This window comes from Scardinius erythrophthalmus (assembly GCF_964197995.2).
Source record: "Scardinius erythrophthalmus genome assembly, chromosome: 17".
In the NCBI taxonomy this organism is placed as follows: domain Eukaryota; kingdom Metazoa; phylum Chordata; class Actinopteri; order Cypriniformes; family Leuciscidae; genus Scardinius; species Scardinius erythrophthalmus.
In genome coordinates this window covers 20773858-20794101 of record NC_138237.1, presented here as the reverse complement: position 1 = coordinate 20794101, position 20244 = coordinate 20773858, and the positions used below count along the sequence as shown (strand labels likewise).

General features: G+C 37.5%; 4 protein-coding genes across 12 annotated transcripts in view; 2 read left to right on the top strand and 2 right to left on the bottom strand.

Moving 5' to 3' along the window:
* esrra (estrogen-related receptor alpha) overlaps positions 1–947 on the bottom strand; it is an 18680-nt gene extending 17733 nt beyond the window's left edge. Inside the window, exons 1-2 of one of the 3 annotated variants that reach the window (XM_081390617.1) lie at positions 660–947; positions 491–569 (exon numbers count right to left, since the gene is read on the bottom strand). The gene's annotated coding sequence lies outside the window, so the exon portion shown is untranslated. Of the gene's footprint in view, positions 1–490 lie in introns of all 3 variants that reach the window. The other 2 variants (XM_081390618.1, XM_081390616.1) reach the window with 2 other exon arrangements.
* Positions 1–7761, top strand: part of LOC308705561 (hatching enzyme 1.2-like) — a 12992-nt gene extending 5231 nt beyond the window's left edge. Inside the window, exons 1-9 of one of the 2 annotated variants that reach the window (XM_081390625.1) lie at positions 2513–2743; positions 5306–5324; positions 5586–5648; positions 5986–6126; positions 6219–6336; positions 6856–7034; positions 7152–7233; positions 7329–7456; positions 7579–7748. In XM_081390625.1, coding sequence (XP_081246751.1) covers positions 5306–5324; positions 5586–5648; positions 5986–6126; positions 6219–6336; positions 6856–7034; positions 7152–7233; positions 7329–7456; positions 7579–7586 — 738 coding nt within the window. In that variant the 5' untranslated portion in view covers positions 2513–2743 and the 3' untranslated portion in view covers positions 7587–7748. Of the gene's footprint in view, positions 1–2512; positions 2744–5305; positions 5325–5585; positions 5649–5985; positions 6127–6218; positions 6337–6855; positions 7035–7151; positions 7234–7328; positions 7457–7578 lie in introns of those variants that run through there. The other variant, XM_081390624.1, reaches the window with a different exon arrangement.
* kcnk4b (potassium channel, subfamily K, member 4b) lies at positions 6125–16557 on the bottom strand. Of its 6 annotated transcripts, none has more exons than XM_081390612.1 (9): positions 16365–16557; positions 14015–14123; positions 13575–13836; positions 12372–12492; positions 12063–12223; positions 11516–11702; positions 10371–10510; positions 9402–10051; positions 6125–7014 (listed from the first exon to the last, which is right to left on the bottom strand). In XM_081390612.1, the coding sequence occupies exons 3-8, from the start codon at positions 13761–13763 to the stop codon at positions 9410–9412; spliced, it is 1440 nt and encodes a 479-aa protein (XP_081246738.1). In that variant the 5' UTR covers positions 13764–13836; positions 14015–14123; positions 16365–16557; the 3' UTR covers positions 6125–7014; positions 9402–9409. The 6 variants fall into 6 exon arrangements, with proteins under 6 accessions (XP_081246738.1, XP_081246735.1, XP_081246737.1 ...); XM_081390609.1 differs by having other exon boundaries at positions 9414–10051; XM_081390611.1 differs by lacking the exon at positions 6125–7014 and having other exon boundaries at positions 7495–10051; positions 16272–16557.
* Positions 14721–20244, top strand: part of LOC308705562 (protein RD3) — an 11495-nt gene continuing 5971 nt past the window's right edge. The window contains exon 1 of the mRNA XM_081390626.1: positions 14721–15134. The gene's annotated coding sequence lies outside the window, so the exon portion shown is untranslated. The remainder of the gene's footprint in view (positions 15135–20244) is intronic.

Here is a 20244-nt window from a genome sequence, read left to right as displayed (position 1 = left end):
TGAAATGCTGGACCGGTAATGCGACATGCCTCGAGTACTAGAGTCCGAGGTAAAAATCTCACGCGCTGACACAATGCATGAGCCAGGGGACAACTCGATCAAGGTCAGCGTGCTGCAAAGTGTTACTGCGGACTTTCCCCCCCTTTTTATCGCAGTAAGAAGCGCATAATGCAAATTTACATGCAACGATTAAGCAACAGTCTGCGAATTCAAATGTTAAGCACTAAATCAAATCTGTTAAGACATGTTCTCGTGCTGTTAGTAGTCGTACAAACAGCAAACTATCAGAACACACTGACCTATTTACAGTGTAAAGTTTTTACTGCTGAGCGTAACATGGAAATGTCGGTAGCGACAGTTGCCAGTGAAGTGATGGTCTGTATGGCGACAGTAGCATGATTATCTGACAGGTTCACAACAAGCGCATTAGCATTAAACGCACAAAATAAATGATACTGCGTTGCTGAGTGCCGGTTGGATGAATACTTACCAGTAATTCAGAGAACATTGCTGGTGCCTCGAAAACAACCAAGGAAACCAGTGAGCAAAACAGTAAATCCTGCAAAGGACTATCACATAAATTACAACACTGTGTCTTGTCCTAAACTGGGATTTAAAGAGCAGATACTCTGCCTATTTGCTGAGGTGGGCTACCTTACTTAGCAATTCTGGTGCTGTACTACGTACGATACGGTAGGCTATATGTGACGTAAAATCAATGCAACTACTCGATAATTTGAATGAATGGCGGCGCGAGTGCAGTCAGTTGAGGAAGCGCGTATGTTTAATCCATGTTTGATTCGCTCTTCCCAGGACTAGTTCCTCATATTGCTGTTTCGGTTGTCACTGGAAGCCTGAATCCTGTCTTCCGCTAATACAGCTGAGATCCCGGTTACGTATATCCTCGTTGTTTCTCCTCCCTCTCTGCTCTTGCGTCTGCTGTTTCTCCGTTACGTCCACTCCCGCTTCCAATCACGCGTCCTCGCGCCTCCGTCACGAGCGTCAGCAGCAGCAGCAGCAGCAGCGCTTTAAACAATAAAGAGAGGTTGACCTACTGTATGTCTGACTCACGAGTTTACACACTTTTGATGTATTATCCGAAGCAATTATTCAGATTTCTTACATCCCGGGCTATTTTGGTAACTGATTGAAGGGTAAATGAAACAAAGCTCGGTGCAAACAGAGGCCATTTAATAACTGCCATGATTCGTGACTATTAATAATTCGGCCTTCCCACGGGGTTCGTCGAAGCTGAGAATAAAACATTGGATCTCGTCCCAAACTATAAAGTTCGGCTGCTGATCTAATTGTACTAATGCTTATCCATTTCGCTGTTTAATCATTTATGAAGGGACCTTAAAACATGTGACACCTTTTTCAAGGATAATTGCGATTTAATGTCAACCGAATAATACATAAACAGAACCCAATAGTCTTTCACGTGCACGCGCAGTGTATTATTATTATTTTTTTATGGAAAATCATGGTTAATGATAAATTGAACGAATTCTACACTAAACCATGTGGTTAGCGGAAGTTATTGCCTATGTGGATGAAAATTATATTTATGGGACAATACATGTATTTTTACTGTAAACAGACCCACAGTAAAAATAATAAATAGGTACATTAGGCTATAATTTAGGCTATCACCTTATGTTTCTTATTTTGTTATGTGTTGTGCACATGCTGCTTTAGCCTGTCACATTTTATGTTGTTTAGTTTATGTTTTTACGGAATAATTTCAGTGTCGTGTATGTTTAAGTGTTTTTGTGAGTTAGTTTAATGTTTAAATGTCATCATGTAGCCTTTTGTTTTACCACTTAGAAGTGCTCAGGTTGTATTAGGCTATATCAGTTGTAGTAATGCGACAGAATGCGTTTGTCCCATTCAACTCAAAAGGCAGAGCTGTAAATCAAACAACGCTTTAGATGGCATGGAAAATGTCAGTCCGCTCGGTCTTGTGACACTGACCCAACTCACTGCTCTAGGCCTCCCATAAAGTCAGCTGGTTCCTACTAGAGTTATGGGCTGTGGGCCAGCAGCGCAGAGTTCACAGTGACTGCGGAGAGAGGAAAGGAGAGAAAGAAGGGGAGACTACAATCCGTGTAACCTGATCACTGAGAGCGTCGCGCCTCAAAGCCGCGCAATGCTGTTGTAACGGAAAAGAGTCTCGTGTTAAGGAAATGATTAGGCAACAGTGGTCTATTTTAGGAATGCACCTCACACAGCACGACTGAAAACTGTCCGTTTTGTAAAATTAATTGAAATTAGACGGTATAATAGACTATTAAGAACACTAACAAGAACAAAATACATGCAAGTGATGTGTGGTGTAGCCTATTTGTATGGAAGCAACGGCGTGCTGCATGAAAAACGATTAAAAAGCAAACAGGAAGCGCTAGTGTTCCCGTTGTCATTGAGAACGTACACGCGACCTTGAATTGAAGGTCATTCCCCGACGCAGCCTACGCTGCATTTCAGCCGAGCTGCGCGCGCGCTGGCGCATTCTGTTCCTGTCTGAGTGAAGCTCTTCACACGGAGGAGCTCCTTTACCGCACGATTCCTCACATGCCCTCATTTGAACGGTCCTGTCACCGTTTAGATGGTTTACAACTTTTACGGAGTGTCATGAGATCTTTCCCGACAGAGGCTTTTGTGTAAATTTGGTTTATTGCTCTGCCACAAAAGGTCACACCTCGGTGCTCTGGAATGCTGACAGAGGTCATGACCCCAGAAACAGGTGGGAGCAAGTACACACATATAAGAACCTCAAAAAGACAACAGCTGATACTGTATACTCATACAACCGGTTATTTTAAACATGAGAGAAACTTTTGGTGAGATATATAATAAACGACCCTTTGTAGTTTTAGTCTATGTGGTACAAGGGGTAGCCTATATAGGCCTATGTCATAAAAGGTATGGATATCATTCCTAATATTGGCCAACTGTATGATGGCTCTAGTATACTAGTATGTTCTGTTTTTGATTGCTTACCCATTTCGATTCAAATGCAACACAAAACATTCTTCATATTTATTTATTTTGTATAGATTAAAGTGCTTTATAATGAATGAACCCCTCAAAAGAAGCGAATGGTGTAATTGCATCACAGTGTAAGCAGGCAGACGCACCGCAGCACCATCTAGCGGTGATGTGATTATTCAGCAGATAAGTGGATTGTGCCAGTCTGCCGACTAGTGACGTCTATGTACAGAGTGTCCTCGCGCACAAGGTCATATGTTTCCGTGCACGAAAGTTGAGACATCCGAGCATGTGGCCCAGTTTAAGCTCCTGTAGTGTAGCAACAAAATAGATAACAGTGTTCAGTGATGCCAAGATAATCAGCGAGAAATAAAAATGCGTGGTATTAGGTTGTCAAAATAATTTTGTAATGTTCATTGTGCAATGTAAGGTGATTGAATTATTTAGGATGCCAGAATAAACAGAGCAAAAACTAAATTTCACATGAAAGCTGTCTGTGTGTATTCTCCCTCTGCCAGGTCACCTTAATCACCACATTCATAGAAATTAAAGTTACCATGAAATCCATTTTAATGGAATATTGCAGTATCTATTATAAGTGATTTATCCATGCTCATCGTTTTTTAAATTCATGTGCCCTTGTAATCTTTAATCAAAATATATTCTCCCTCCCTCTTGCAGCCACATCTCTTCTCTAATGATGTGTTTACTGGCGTAAGGGGCGGGACAACCTGTCACTAATCATGAGATCGACCAATAGCGATTCAACGATTCAATCAATTCTCAATGGACAAAATCAAGTCCTGCCTTACATTTTTTTCCTTTTCATTTTTGTTGTTGTTGTTTCACTCAGATATACATCACAATAAGGATGTAAAGTCTATTCCAACTTCTGTTTTATGTCGACTTTAAATGACAGACTTGGACATTTCCTACATTTGTCTGTTTGTTTCTGAGGGTTCAGGAGAGGGACTGATGGTTGCCACAGTTCAGTGAAGTTCTGTCTACAAAAGAAGAATGCATAGAATTAAAACAATAAATAAATTCAGAACTACAATTAAAAACATATGTGATTACAGTGAATGGGGATCCTGTCCGAATTAACCGAAAGATCCGAGTGCAATTTGCTGTGAAGTCTTATTTGAGCACTTCACAGGGTTTTAAGGTAAGCTTTCAGCACAGGATTATGGCAACCTCACCCACTGAGTCGGATTACATTTGTTTCCTTCACAGTTGCTCAAGATGTTTCAGCTGTATTCATAATGCAAGTTTTTGTTTTTGCATTACAGGGTAATTTTATGTTCTGACCGTATATGATGTTAGGCCTGTTTCATGCACAAAAGCGGTGTGTATTCGCATTTAAGAGGCCTTGTTAAAGTCAGCGATAATAATACATAAGCAAAATAAGCCTATTTTCCAGCTGAACTTGATGAAAATGCATTACAAAACAATTTATCTACATGATCGTTTGAAATATAATCTTTTATGCAGTAAAAGTAGCATTTATATGGAAAAGTGAGTGTCTTCCTTATGTAAATAAAGTATTTATCAATAAAGTAAATAAAATATTTATAACTCTCTTATGATCACCAAGGCTGCATTTATTTGTCCAAATTACAGTAAAAATACGGTATTATCAAAATACAGTAAAAATAAATATTATGAAATATCATTTTAGTGTAAAATAAAAGTTTTCTATTTGAATATATTTTAAATTGTAATTTATTCCTGTGATGGCAAAGCTGAATTTTCAGCACCATTACTCCAGTCTTCTGTCACATGATCCTTCAGAAATCATTCTAATATGCTGATTTGCTTGGAATAACTATAGTGTGCATAAAATGAACTATTAGCTCATATTTAGACTTTTAATTTAATACAGAAATATGACCATCTGAAAGACTTTGTTGTCACCAAGAATGCAAGATTTCAGAGGCCTAAAGTTGCTATTTTAGTCTAAATCTGAAACAAACAAATATAATCTTATTTGTAATGGGTGAGGCTGATGTAACCTCATGCTTAAAGCTTTTCAGATCTTTTCAAGTGATCTGTGTTGATTTTAACCTTAACCCCAATGCTGGACACTCCCAGATGTCTTCTATAAAAGTTCCTGCTCAGCTCCCTCACAGCTCACCTCTGTTAGAAATCCTTTTTGAGACACATCGAGGGAAATGGACTGTATATTGCTTTTCTCCATCTTAGCTGTGATGCTAAATCTCTCTCAAGCTTTTCCTGCTACGGTACAAGCTACACCTTTCAGTTTTGAGCATCTTCAGAATTTACTCACTCACTCACTCTGTATCTTCTCTTTCCACAGATGCTGCCCACTGGTCAAGGTGACTTTCTATTCGACCCTCTTGCGTTCTTGTGACCCACAGATGTATGTCTTTTGTGTGTCTCTCTTGTCAGACACATTCAGATAAGAAAGATTTATGCGACTCTGTTAATGAGCTGATGATCTGAATCAGTAGTGTTAACTAATGGCAAATACTACTTATGCAATACTTTGGATCCCAAATACCAAGGACCACTGATTTAGATCAATAAATTACAAAAATATTCAAAAGTATGGTTTAATTTTGTAATTCTTTGTTCAGATATCCAGTCTGAGAAGCACAACGATATGGATATTTCCTCAATGATTCTGGAGGCAAACAAAGGTGATTGTTATTTACTACTTTATTATGACAATATATGTCTGAACTGAATCAACACTGACCTGGCTTTGCATAATTGAATAATTTTCCTGGTTGAATCAATGAATCATTTCCATTATATAATGATTAATTTAAAAGAACTTTATCATTTTGACTATATGTTAATTAAAATGTTAACTATAAGCTATACATTTTCATGTCATTTTTACAGTTAAAATACATGTATGTCTTTTAAAATATAATAAATCATTACATTACATCATTACATCATTTTCTCTTTGAGAGTTCCTTAGTTAAATGAGTGAAATGATCTGACTCTTATTGTTTTGTTTTGATTCAGAGATCAGTGACCTGCTTCTGGAGGGAGATATAGCCTTAACCAAAACGAGGAATGCCATGAAATGCTTGAATGACAACTGCAAATGGCCAAAATCCCCATCTAAAACGGTTGAAGTGCCATACACCATTGCTAATGACTACTGTGAGTGATTAGAAAAAATACTTGTATGTTAATCGGCATCAAAATCCAGTGACGGATATACATATTTACACAATTTCTGGCGATTATGGTAGATAACGATGAGAAGGCACTGATTGAAACCGCAATGAAGAGCATCGCTGCAAAAACCTGCGTCCGTTTTGTGCCACGAACCAATCAAGTGGACTACCTCAGTATTGAGAACCTACTAGGGTGAGCTTGACCACGCCTAAATAATGAATATACTTTATAAAAGTTTGGGGTCAGTTTTATTAAGCAAGAATGAATTGATCAAAAGTGATAGTAAAGACATGTATAATGTCATAAAAAAATTCTATTTCAAAATGCTGTTCTTGTGAACTTTTTATTCCTCAAAGAATCCTGAAAAAAATATCATGGTTTCCATCAACATTGATAATACTAAGAAATGTTTCTTGAGCAGCAAATTAGCATAACAGAATGATTTCTGAAGGATCATTGTATTTCAGCTTTGCCATCACAAAAATAAATAACTTTTTAATATATAGGGAAATTATTTTAATTTGTAATGATATTTCACAATTGTACTGTATGTTTGATCAAATAATAGAAGCCTTGGTGAGCAGAGACTTCTTTCAAAAACATTACAAAGACCCCAAACTTTCGAACTGTAGTGTACATTTGAAGAGTTTAACCAGACATGTATTGTAATGCTGTGATAATTTTAGTGTAAATATATTCCTTTGTTTACAGCTGTTGGTCTACTGTAGGGAGATCTGGAGGGAAACAGCAGGTGTCTCTGTCTGTGGACGGCTGTGTCTCTCACGGGCTCATTGAGCATGAGCTCATCCATTCTCTGGGGTTCCACCACGAGCACACCAGGAGCGACAGAGACCAGTACGTCCGGATCAACTGGGAGAATATTCCACAAGGTTAGAAGATGTGTGTGGATTGAGTAAATCTCAAATACTATTGAGTAAAAACAATCTTTTTATTTTTGCGTAATGAAAACCTCAGTAACAATGAACACTCGTTTGCCCTTTGCACAGCATCTGCATACAACTTTGAGAAGAAGGACACAAATAATCTGAATGCCCCTTATGACTACAACTCAATCATGCATTATGGAAGGTAAAACTTCACCCATATTACTTTTAAAATCATGCTTCAGGACAGATATATAAAGTACATTCTCATGGGAATTCACTCTCACCCTCCATTTGCAGGACAGCCTTCGCCATAGAGTATGGGAAGGAAACCATCACTCCTATTCCTAACCCTTCAGTGCAGATCGGACAGAGGCTGGAAATATCTAACATTGACATTCAGAAGATCAACAAGCTCTATGAGTGTGGTGAGTACATTACACGCATGTACAGTAGTCTCATTTAGTATTTTAGACTGTAATGACTGCACACAGTTACTATGATGCAGATGGAATAAGGGTAAAATGTTTGTTTGTTTTTTTACCTGCAGCTCTTTAAAGTAAAGACTCAAACCCCAGTGAAATACTGGCAATGACTAAATCAAAGGATTACGGCACAGTGTAAGCAAAGTTCATCTTTTCCTTCCTCCTTTGTCTGTAACTTGATCACATAAATGTAATGGATGTACTGCAGTGTTGAATTGCAATAAACCTTGTTACGAATGAATGACTCCTAATGTGGTTTCGTGTTAGTTCCTAGGGTTGAACTCCTCGAGATACTTAACAAGTTAAGGGAAAATGCGCACACACACCACACTCATGAGTAGTCTCTATGAAAGCCTGTTTCTGCCTCCGAGTAAAAAAGCCACAATTAAAAGAAGTTAACTTCCAAATGTGAGATGTAAGGTTGCATTATGAGAAATAAATGTGCAATTACAAGAGAAAGTAGCAAATGTGAGATTTAAAGTCATAAGTATGAGATATATGGCAAAATAAAGGGACAATTGTGTGATATTCAAAGTTGCTATTATGGGAAATGAAGTCGCAATTATGAAAATTAAAGTCGCAATTACTAGACAAAGTATCAACTGTGAGGCTAAAAGTAACAATTATGAGAAATAAGGTTGAAGTTATGATAAATTGTCACATTGTGAGATATTAAGATTGGCAATTAGCAATAAAGTTGCAATTATGATAAATAAACTTGTAGCTGTGAGACAAAGTCGCAATTATGAGAAATAAAGTTGCAATTAAGACAAAGTAGCAACTGTGGGATTTAGTCAATTATGAGATATATGAAAAATGTGAGGTATGAAATTGCAATTAAAGGAAATAAAATTATACAAAAGTCACATTGTAAGTTATAAAGTGTCAATTGTAATTGTCGCAGTTCTGAGAAATAAAGCTGCAATTACAAGGAAACGTAGCAATTGTGTGAGTTAGTCATAATTACAAGATTTATGACCAGATATATTTAAGAAATTAAGTCACAATTATGAGAAATAAAGCCACAATTACAAAGTAGAAAAACTAGCAACTGTGAGAATAAAAGACAATCATGAGAAAGTCACATTGTGAGATATAAAGTCCAAATTACCATTTATTTTTAATTTTTACTTGAGACAGAAACAGGCTACTGTAGCTTAATGTTATTTACCAGTGATAGAACAAGATTACAGTTTGATGAACTCGAGCTGTAAGCCTCAACTGAGTTGGATTAGTAACATTAGTATCAAGCTGTCATTCCTTTATTATTATGACGTTAGGAAAGGAGCGGAAGGCACACAGAATAAAACATTCATTGACAGTCAGCGCATCCATAAACAAACGAGTCAGTCATGTCCAGTAGATGGCACTAAGAGTCTGATCACGATGGCCTTCCTGCACAGAATGACTAATGCTTATCAGGCCTCTATCAGGTTACCCAATAAAAGGTGGTAACACTTTATTTTACAGTGTCCTTGTTACATATGTTACATGTACTTACCGTAGTAATAACAGTAAATTATGCATAATTACATGCAACTAACCCTCAACCAAACCATAATCCTACCCTAACCCTATAGTAAGTACATGTGTTGCTTAATATTACTCAGTACTTACATTTATAATTACACTGTAACAATGACACCTTAAAATAAAGTGTAACCTAAAAGCTGTTACTCATGCTAAGACTTGACAAGACCGGATTCTTCTTCCCCTCTTCTCATTTTAGGCACGTGGAAAGTTTCTTTTTTCGTCCCAGTAAAATCTGAGAATAATGCCAGATGCCTTCACAGTGGAACACAGCATATCCTAAAGCTAGCAGTTGCAAAACTTTATTCCAAAGAGGAGCACTGAGGCTTTTTTGAGGAACTGCAAACCCCATAAATACCTGGAAACTCACAGCTTTGGTGTGGGAGGGTCTTTCTGCTCAATGTCTCCATTTGACGCTTTATTCTCTGGTTCATTTGGACTGGTTTGAGGGGTCTTGGGTTTCTGTTGATCCCTTCTCAAGTGTCTCCTTTGACGTCTCCTTTTGGGCCTGTCTTTTGAAGCTGGGTTCGTTTCTGGTACATCCAGCAGGGGGTCCAGGTGGATCTTCCCACTCACTGCATCTGAGGACTCGTCAATGTACGCAAGATTTTCCCCAAAGTAATCCAATGGCTGAGAGAGGACGGGATCTTTGGGTATGGCATGGAGCTTTTCCTCTTTCTCTAAATCTTTTCCGCTGCCACTCCCACCGCCACCGCCGCCGCCCTCTCCCACTGGGACCCTTTCTGTCTGGGTCACCTCCGACTGTGACTCAGAGCTGCCTTCCGACTCATCCGATGAACCAGAGTAGGAGCCAGATTCAGATTTGTTCTCCTCTCTCCCGTCCTCTCCGGCTTCACCCTGACTGCCGCTGCGTCTGTGGCGCCTGTGACGCCGCTTCCGCCTGCTGCGCTTGAAAGGATCTTCGAGTTTTCCGGGCACACGGAAATCCACAGACATGTTTTGGATGTTCTGAGTCCAGTCTGAGGCGTGCGCTCTCAACTCCTCCATCTTAGAGCAGAAAGTAGGGCAGGAGAAATGGAAAGGCTTGAGAGTTATGGAGAGATTTGTATGTCACCAGGAGCAGAGTGATTGAAATTTGATACAGATTTTAGGTTAATAGGAGTTGTGGAGATGAATTACGGGTGTGAGGGAAAATGGAAGGGAGGTTATCGTGAAGATAGAAGGGATGGGAATTGAGAGAGAAATTAATAACCCCATTTGAGTTGCAGTGCTGAGTTTGACCAGGGAGTTTGACCAGACACTACTCTAAACAAGACATTTGGTTATAAATTTTTTATTTGACATCATGATTTAATCATAGGCTTACCTCAGCTCGGGTTTTTTTGGTAAGAACCAGAATCCAGTTCCCGATCATGGAAAGAATGGACACAAAGTAGGCCAAACCAAACAAAACCCAGAACCACACCAGAGGCTTGTACCAATGATGTTCACCTGCTTCACCATCACCTGATGGACAAAAAATGTAAAAAATACATAAAGATCAAGTCATTTATTCAAATTAAAGGGATTGTTTGCCCAAAAAATTATATTTCTATAATCATGTCATCACCTTCATGCAGTTCCAAACCTGTTTGACTTTGGTTCTTCTGTGGAAAACAAAAGAAAATATTTTGAGGATGATTTCAACTGTTTTTATCCATATTATGAAAATGAATGGGACCCAAAACTTTCAAGCTCCAAGATTGACATAAAAGTAAAGTGTGTGGTCAAGTGATGAACAAGAACCATTAAGTTTTGAAAGTTGGTGAAGTTTGAGGTTTGTTTCGCCATATTTTATGTTTATTTGAGATTGAATAAAAGGTTATTGTGATCTGTTCATCAATTATCATATGGCTTTGAACGGAATGTACCAGTCAAATCGTATGGATTATTTTAACGCTACCTTTGTGTCCTTTTTTTGTGTCCCGTTTTGCGTCACATCGACTGTCATACTAAAGTCAAGCTGAAATATTCTTTGAAATATCTTATTTTGTGTTCTGCATAAGAAAGTCATGCAGGTTTGGAATGCCATAAGGTTGAGTAAATGATAACAGAATTTTCATTTTGGATGAAATATCCTTTTGTTTCTTGTTAAATATAGGTAAGATGCTTAGCATTGCAAGTCACTTTGTAGTTTCAGTTCAGCCATTTGAAAACCAAACCAAACTGGCCTGTTAAATGATGTGGTCAGTGGTAGATTTGAACCATTAATATAAAAAGATCAACTCATTAAATGCCCATCACAGGATGACTGCAGTGGTTTGTGTTTTAATATCACGTTTCATGGAAAAATGAGGTTTTCACTGAGGGTTAACATCTTGAGCAAGAATTCAAGAGACAAGACAGATGCTTACAGGTGTAAATCTCAAAATGAAATGCAAACTACTTCTTAAACCGCTGCAATGCATCAAGTGAGGAAACATTACATGGGAAACAAGTGAGGAAACATTTCAGGATTTCATCCAGTGGTACCTGCAACATAGTCTCCAAAGCCCACAGTTGTGAGGGTGATGACCACAAAGTAGGCTGATTCTAGCAGACTCCAATTTTCAACCTTCTGGAAGACTAAAATTGGCACAAAGACGAAGAGAACGCAGCCCAGCAGGATGGAGAGCACAGCGGTGATGACGCGCACAATGGTCGGGCTCACCTTCCACTTCTGAATGGAGAAGATAAGGAAGACTGAAGAAAAAATTCATAATAAGCTTGAAATGAACAATTGCGACAAAGAGCCAGGAATGTGTATGGAAGCCTATATAAAAAGATCATTCTTAAATAATAATAATTTGGGGGAAAAATACTTTATATCTGATTTTATTTTATAAGAAACTTTAACTTTATCTCAGAATGACTTGTTTTATACTCTGAAGTGGAAATGGACTTCCATACATGTTTGTCATGTTTGTCAATTTCTAGATGCTTTTAAACTAAATCAATTATTTGTCTCCATGCTATGTCTCCCAGGTCATTCAGTGAACTCTTGAACTGTGAGGTTATGTTTGTATTCATCATCATTTACCCATAAAAGAGCTTCAACTTTAGCAATGGCGTTCCTCAGTGATGTCCCCAGATGGTCTCCAGCGGCACCCAACAGAAATCCAAACAAGGGAATGCCCACCAGTGTATACCAGATACAGAAGAACTGACCCCACGTTGTCTTTGGAGAGATGTTCCCATAACCTGGACCACAGACAAACACTTGCTGTGATCTGATGGCAGATATATTTAAACATTTCACAGTGCCAATGATCCCCAGAATGCAGAGGCCAGGCCAGGTTCTGGCTTTAACATGCAGGTGTGTCCAGCCAGTGATGTGGCAATCCCATACCGATGGTGGTGATAATGGTGCCACAGAAGAAGAAAGCGCTGGCCAGGTCCCAACTGGTGCTGAATGTGGCATTGGTGGAATTGTTGGGGTCAATTCCAACACTGATAGCCATTGCCACCGTCTATATACAAACAATGAAGGGTAGAGAAAAGAGATTAGACATTAAAGTTGGATAATGTCCTAGTTTTAACTTAATGTTACATGATACAGTACAAGCCAGAGTTGCATATAACAGTGTTCTTAAAGTTAATATTTACTTATAGGGCTGTTCGATAATGATATAATGAAAATAATCAACCATTTCATTATCAAATAAATGGGTCTGTGTGTTGTGCATGGAGAACTTTGCCAGTGATGTAATTTTACAGTAATGAAACGTATTTCTGCTCTGGGAAACATGCACGACCCCAAGTTCTCGACCTCAAAAGCAAGTTGAAATGAAACTATGAAACCCTTCAGAGAGGCTCTTTGCATGTCAGTTGCCCTGTCAGGTGTGTGTGTTTTATACTTGAGCGCTTGATCTACACATAATACAGTATATTTATATGTAAATTCATGCAAGCTTTGGCTATTACGCTTGTCCTGACAATCTCCGTTAAATTTACGTACTTAATAACACAAGACAAACAGACAAAGTGAAATGATGTTGACTAATAACGTTGCAATAAAAAAATATCAAAATCAAATGGATTCAAATTGACAGTTGTTTATTTTTTTATAATGTAATGTTTATATTTTTAAGTTTTTTGTGCATATAACGTACAGCATTCATCTGTATTTCGGTCACACTTTAGATTAGAGTCCAATTCTCACTATTAACAAACTATTAACCACGACTTTTGCCTCAATAAACTCCTGATTGCTTATTAATAGTTAGTAAGGTAATTGTTAAGTTTAGGTAGAATATGATCATGCAGAATAAGGCATTAATATGTGCTTTATAAGCACTAATAGCCAATATGCTAGTAATATGCATGCTAATAATCAACTAGTTAGTGAGAATTTGACCCTAAACTAAAGTGTTACCTGTATTTGTTTTCATATACCTCAATTTGAACATTGTTTGGAGGATAGGATAAGAAACATTGATAGGTTTTTCAGTATACAAAATGAAAATGTGGTTTTTAAAAATCTGATTAATTGAAGCAACAATTTACCAGATTAATCGATTAAAAAATAAATGTCAGTTGCAACAATACTTACCCCTATCAGGTGCTCTAGACGGTCAGGATCTACACATGTGTAGTTGCCCAGGAACTCTTGACGGGTGGTTTGCAGCTGGACGTGGTGGCTTTCCTCATTCGGGGCCTCCAGGGCATTGAACACCAAAGCCCCCATCACTAAGTACAGGAGCACCCCAGTGAGGACAAATAAAAGCGTGGTGGAATTCATAGCTGAACGTCTGCGAGATTCTGTCCGTTTCTTGTCCTTTCCACTTCTAGAGCTTGTCCTCCTGGGGACGAGACTGCAGTGCAAAACCAGCCGAACCCATTAAAGAAAGTTGCAATCATTTCACAGTGAAAGCTTAAGCATGACAACAAAACAACTTTACAGAGGTTTTTGGTCAAACCCATTAAAGCTGCAATATGGGTGTTGGTCTATACTTTCACAATTTCATCCAAAGGAAACGTTCATCCACAAACCTGTCCTTTTCTTTCTCTCTTTTCCGGCTTGTCCAGCTCCGTCTGTGGCAGTTGCTAAGTATAGAGTCTCTGGATATGTACCCACACGGAAACCCCTCGACCTTGTGATCTGATTGAGGGGACACCGAGGGCAAAAAGACTGCAATTATTTGTTTAAAAAATACAGTAAAAACAGTTATATTGTGAAATATTATTATTTTTTCTATAGTGTTCTATGATGGCAAAGCTGAATTTTCAGCATCATTACACCAGCCTTCAGTGTCACATAATCCTTCAGAAATCATTCTAATATGCAGATTTAGCGCTAAATAAATATGTATTATTATTATCAATGTTGAAAAAGCTGCGCCGTGGAATTTTTGAGGAAACTGTGATACATTTTGCTCAGGATTCTTTGAAAGAAAGTCAATAGAACAGCATTTATTTGAAACAGAAATATTTTGTAACATTATAAATGTCTTTACTGTCACTTTTGATCAATTGAATGGATCCTTTCTGAATGAATGGATTAATTTATTATTTTTTAAAAAGCTTACTGATCCCAAACTTTTGAATGGTAGTGTAGATATTGTTTATGTTATATATATATATATATATATATATATATATATATATATATATATATATATATATATATATATATATATATATATACTGTATTATAAACCATACATTAATTGTAGAAGTCTATTTTTAGGTCCTTTTGCTGATTTAAAGGAAATGACATTGATGGCACGTCATCAGCACATAAAGCACAAAGCCCTGGTGCCCACTGTGAAGCTGCTCTAAATGCTTGTCTAACTTTAAACAAATGTATTTTTGGATTTTGGTGGACGGTTATATTGACAGGAATCACACTGAGGACCAGGTGGCTCCCGTCATGTCACAGAGGTTGCACCTTCACAGTCAACAAAACTCACAAAACAAAACACTTCTGTTACTTAAATGAACAACATCAGTCCATTAACCAGCTGTTAGGCAAACCAAACCTGTTAACAGGACAGAGAGGTGAATTTGGGACACAAGGAGAACGATTCACTCTCAGAACGATTCTAAAGATGATTCTTGTCAATACAGAATATGAGCTCAACTATGCTGAATCAAATTACAGAAAGTGAGGGTAAGAAGCACTTTAGAGTCAAGATCGTGTAAGTTGTGGATAAATGATTATGTGAAGGAAAAGTATCATGAATAAGAATTTGTATATTATATATATATAATATATATATATATATATATAAGGGCTGTCAATTTTGAGTTCATATTTTGAGTTTATACAACAAATTTTTAATTTCAGTGAACTCAAAATTTTAAGGCAACCAACTTACTTTTTTAAGTTAAACCAACAATCATTTTTTTACTATATATATATATATGTTTTAATAATTAATCAAATGTATACATTTATAAAATGTAAAAACACTTGTGACGACCTTCCCCTATCTAAATATATAACGAAATACAGTTCAAGCTTTCAGTTAATTAAAATCTACCTTCACTATTTAGTTGACTCTCTGAAAGTAATTTTATTGTTCACTATATTGCAAAAATATGGTCTCCCATATTTATATCACTTGTGCGACCAAGTTCTAATATTTTTATTTTATAGTATCAAGAGATATTTTGTAATGGTATCCGCTGTGGGTTATATTGAGGACAGTATTTGTGTTTATGAGTGTACGGCTAACTCCTCATGTGCGTGCAAATGTGTATGTGTGCGTGTGTGAGATCTGAGAAGCTTCAAATGTCAGGAGGCCGAAATGTCTGTGGCAGTTATTGGGTTTAGAGTTTGATATGGAGCGCTGGAGGATCTGCTGACTGCGTAGTTGCAAGCTCACAATAAAAACTGCTCTGGCGAACCAGCAAATATACAGACATTCTGCCAATTAGATTTACTAATTAATCAAGCCTAAGGCAATCTCCCAAAAATATATATCTAATTACCACCCATGCAAGTCGATTCCTCAGACTGAATGTAAATTTCCAATGCACTTACAGTATTGTGTAAATTTACAACTTCCTATTACTGCTATATTTTAGTTGTTGGTAGAAGCATACATAATTTTGAAATCATTTTCGTGATAACATGATTTTATATTTTACATCTTTATAATTAGACAGTCCATTTGATTTGACTCAGTACACTAAACTTATAACTTAACAGTTATACGATTTTCATGCAAAATACCTTTAAGAAATGTATGCAAAACATTGCATTAGTAAATAAATCTCCCAAACAGACCATCACATAACCCACCAGGAGGGAATGAACTTCCATGCAGGACTGTGGCAGCAACATTTGCTCACGTTAGCACTAATATTACAGAAGGAATCAAGAACAGATTCTTACACACAAGCTCTCAAGCCCATCTCCCACCTCAGAGCAGACGGTCCGGCATGTCCAGAGAACTGCAGCCGCAAACTGCAGGATTCCTTCCACAGGGTGTGTAAGTGAATGTGTGTGTGGAGAGACTGTTGCTAAGTGTCCAAGAATGAAAAGGTACTCAATGAGCTGAGAGAGTGAGTGAGTGTACGCGAGAATGTCAGCATGTTTGTGAGTGTGTGTGTATGTGGGAGAGGGTGGGATCAGCAGAGCAGGGAAGGGCTATACCACAGTAAAGGATGGAGAAAGAGAGAGAGGAAAGAAAGAAAGAAAAAGGGAAAGGGTGGGGTCGATGCAGAGATTCTGAGCTTGATCAGCTAATTGGTCTTTCCCTTCGGATCATTCGTTTCCTGGCCCAGTTTATTTCAGTTTAATGGATGGGTTTACTTTCCACTCGGAAATGCCAGTATGGGGACATGTGTGCATAAACTCAAAAACAAAACAAAAAATGACTAAACATCTAAATAGATGATGCTTCTGGATGATTATTTGGAAACACCTTACGATGAGGTTTTATAGATGAACATTAGTTAATGTAATAGTACAATTGTTTAATCATATTCATACATTTACATTAACCTACATTTATAAATGAGGTTTGAAAAACAAAGATAATAATACTTCTGCACTGCATTCCACGTAAATATGAAATGAGGTGAGAGTTTACATTTTAATGTGTTTGAAAGACAAAAGCCTTCCATAGGACAGCAATACATGGTTAAATGACTCACTGAATGATTATTCAAACAATAATTAATGTGTTTGTCAGGAGCTGATTAGATATGCACTGTTGCGATGTTGAGAAAACACTTCTTAAAGTGAGATGATTTCTGTAAATCCAGTGGTCAAATGCTGTGTGTGTCTCAGTGTTCAGTGATAGTCACATGACTAATAGTGGCTGGTCTGTGTGTGTTTTTCCACAAACCTGGAAGAACTTCTGAACGTATATAAGCAGTCTTTGGAACATTTAAAAGATAATAAAGTAGTAGTAATAATCAATAATTATGAATAATTTACTGCCATTGTGAGAATAACATGTAATCAATAAAAATTATACTGTAGTTTGATTACACGCGAGTATTTTAATACGTAATATAATCTTATTAAAAGTAATTAATTTTTGGAATCTGATTACATAATCCAGATTACATGTAATCAGTTACTACCCAGCACTGTATATATTTAAATGATTTTTAATATTAAATAATATTAATTCTTAATTCATGTTCATTAACTACGCCTACACATTAACTAATTAAAATGTCTACATTTGAAATAATTCTATTTTTTCTTTTTTGTTTACATTTATAAATGAACATTAACCTAGATTAATATAATGCTGTTTGAAAAACAAAGATGAAAAACTTCCAAGTTTTAATCACAGTATGCTTTTGGTCACTCACACATTATATCGGCCAGTATATTTCATAACCTCCGCTTACTGTCTCTCATATTTGCTGCAGAAGTAGTACTGTAGTAGTAGTAAGTGCAGGACAGCTGAAATACAGAAAACGATCTTTTTCAGCCTCCCCTCCTTTGCTTTTGCTCTCCTTCTATCACACGCTTCCCATATGCTTGTGTCTGTATGAGAGTATCTAATGTGCATAACTTACTGAGAAGTGCAGCTGTAGCATTGCAGACGTTGCACGGTTCTCTGAGCTGTATGCCAGCGGCCACATGCTCAGACCTGCCAGGGATGGAGTTACACTTCTCATGATAGTCACACGTGACAATGAAGCATTGTATGTGTATCACCACCTTTAATTGATTTTGTTTGTAAAGATCATCAGTCGAAAACAATGAGGTTTTTGTTTAAGATAAAAAGGAAAGCTCGAAGCCAGAGGGGAAAACACTACGTTTGTGTAACATTAATATACTACAGCCATCACCAATAAGGCCATTACATAACCAGATAAGGAATCCATCAAAAACTCTCTATTATTCATGATGATGTATCACAAGGCTACTAATGTTGCTGCTGCAAAGAGGAAGCAACACCATCTCTGCATTCTCGTCGCTGGCTCGTGCCCAAAACACCCCTCTTCACACTAAAAAGCTTGACTTACAAGGTCACGTCAGCAGCCAGAGACTATGTTAACAAGTGTGGGAAGGATTATCCCCCTGTGGGCAGTGATAGTGTAATAAGCGAAGTGTAACATTAGTGGCTCATTTGGAGCTCTCTCAACAGTCAGGCACAAACATAATTAAATGGCTGCATATGCAGGTCAACTGTCTATTTGCTGACAGAGATTCTTTCACACAAGTCATTGAGTGACAGTTTAGCCTACCTGAGCCCTTTTGGAGGTGCAAGAGGATTTCAGCAGATGAAAACTAGTTGTGTTAAACCTCTAGTCCTTGCACAATTTGCGTCCGAAATTTTGCACGTTGTCAATCACGCTTGCACGCTGCCTACGAAACTTTCGTCCGCCATATTTATTTTTTTTGGCTCGATTTTCTGCGTTTTTCGCATCCAAAATTTCGGACTTTCGGAGTGTGCAAGGACCTTTAAGGCCCTTGCAAACCGAGTCCGAAATTATTGCATGCGTTTTTTCGTATTCGTGATTCGGTGGCTCTGAATTGTCAAAACACCATTAAAATGCTTGCTACGGATGTGAAAAACGCAGAAAATCGAACCTGATTCGATTTTTTTTTTTTTTTTGGGCGGACGAAAGTTTCAGAGGGAGTGTGCAAGCGTGACTGACATAACGTGAGGTCGTATTTATTTTTAACGTGCGAAAATTTCGGACGCGAATTTCGGACTGTGTGCAAGGGCCTTTACAGTTCTTTTTACAATCGCTAGGAGTAACATTTCTCAACACTATAGGTCACTTTTTTAACTCTTCACACAGATCTCCGAGTCCGAACCAACCTTCAGTTCGGCAGAGCACTAATGCACTAAAACTACCAAACACTGTCAATGCATGTCAAAAATCTATACTCATTCTTCCATAACACTCATAAAACAATGACCTAAAAAACACAAACAACAGGCAGCATTATACAATTTGCTTTTATATTATAAAATTTCTTTACAAAACAAGAAAGGCATTCTCTGTTTAGAAATCACTTAGGTGCATGTTGCATTGTCCATGTTTACAGTATAAAATTATTCCTATAAGTTTTCCTCTTTTGTACGGATGGTGATAAAAATGAAAGACTAACATCTATGTAGGTGTTCAGCTGCATTTCATTTTTTAGATTTGTAATATATTTCAATATGGTTTTATAAAATGTAGCAAATTGCTGACTTGTTCAATTTTGTATTATGTTAGTTTTTGAATTTAAAGGAGAACTCCGGTCAATTTTAACATTGAGCTCATTTTTTTGTACATTTGGAGTGCTGTCAATACAGAGAACAACAACAAAAATCGGTGTTGCCTACACCATGTTATCCTCTTTTTAAAATTTGCACCCTGTGTTTACATCCTGTTTTCGGTTGAAGTCCAAAGTAGTCGATTGCCGAGTTCACGCGCATAGGTTTAGTTACCTATGATCACGCGCGTGAACTCGGCAATCGATTACTTTGGACTTCAACCGAAAACAGGATGTAAACACAGGTATTTGCGCTGGCTTAAATAACATCATTTTTATACATATCTTTCACATCTACTGCAGTCAGATTCACTCGTGTTCACTCTGAAGGAATCACTCACATTTTCTGTGCACTTGTAATGACACATCAAGGATGTTAAGAGGCTAAAAGCAGGTTTAGTACTTGCCCCATCGAAGTCAACAGGGTGCAAATTTTAAAAATAGAATAACTCGGTGTAGGCAACACCGATTTTTGTCGTTGTTCTCAGTATTGACAGCACTCCAAATGTACAAAAAAATTAGCTCAATGTTAAAA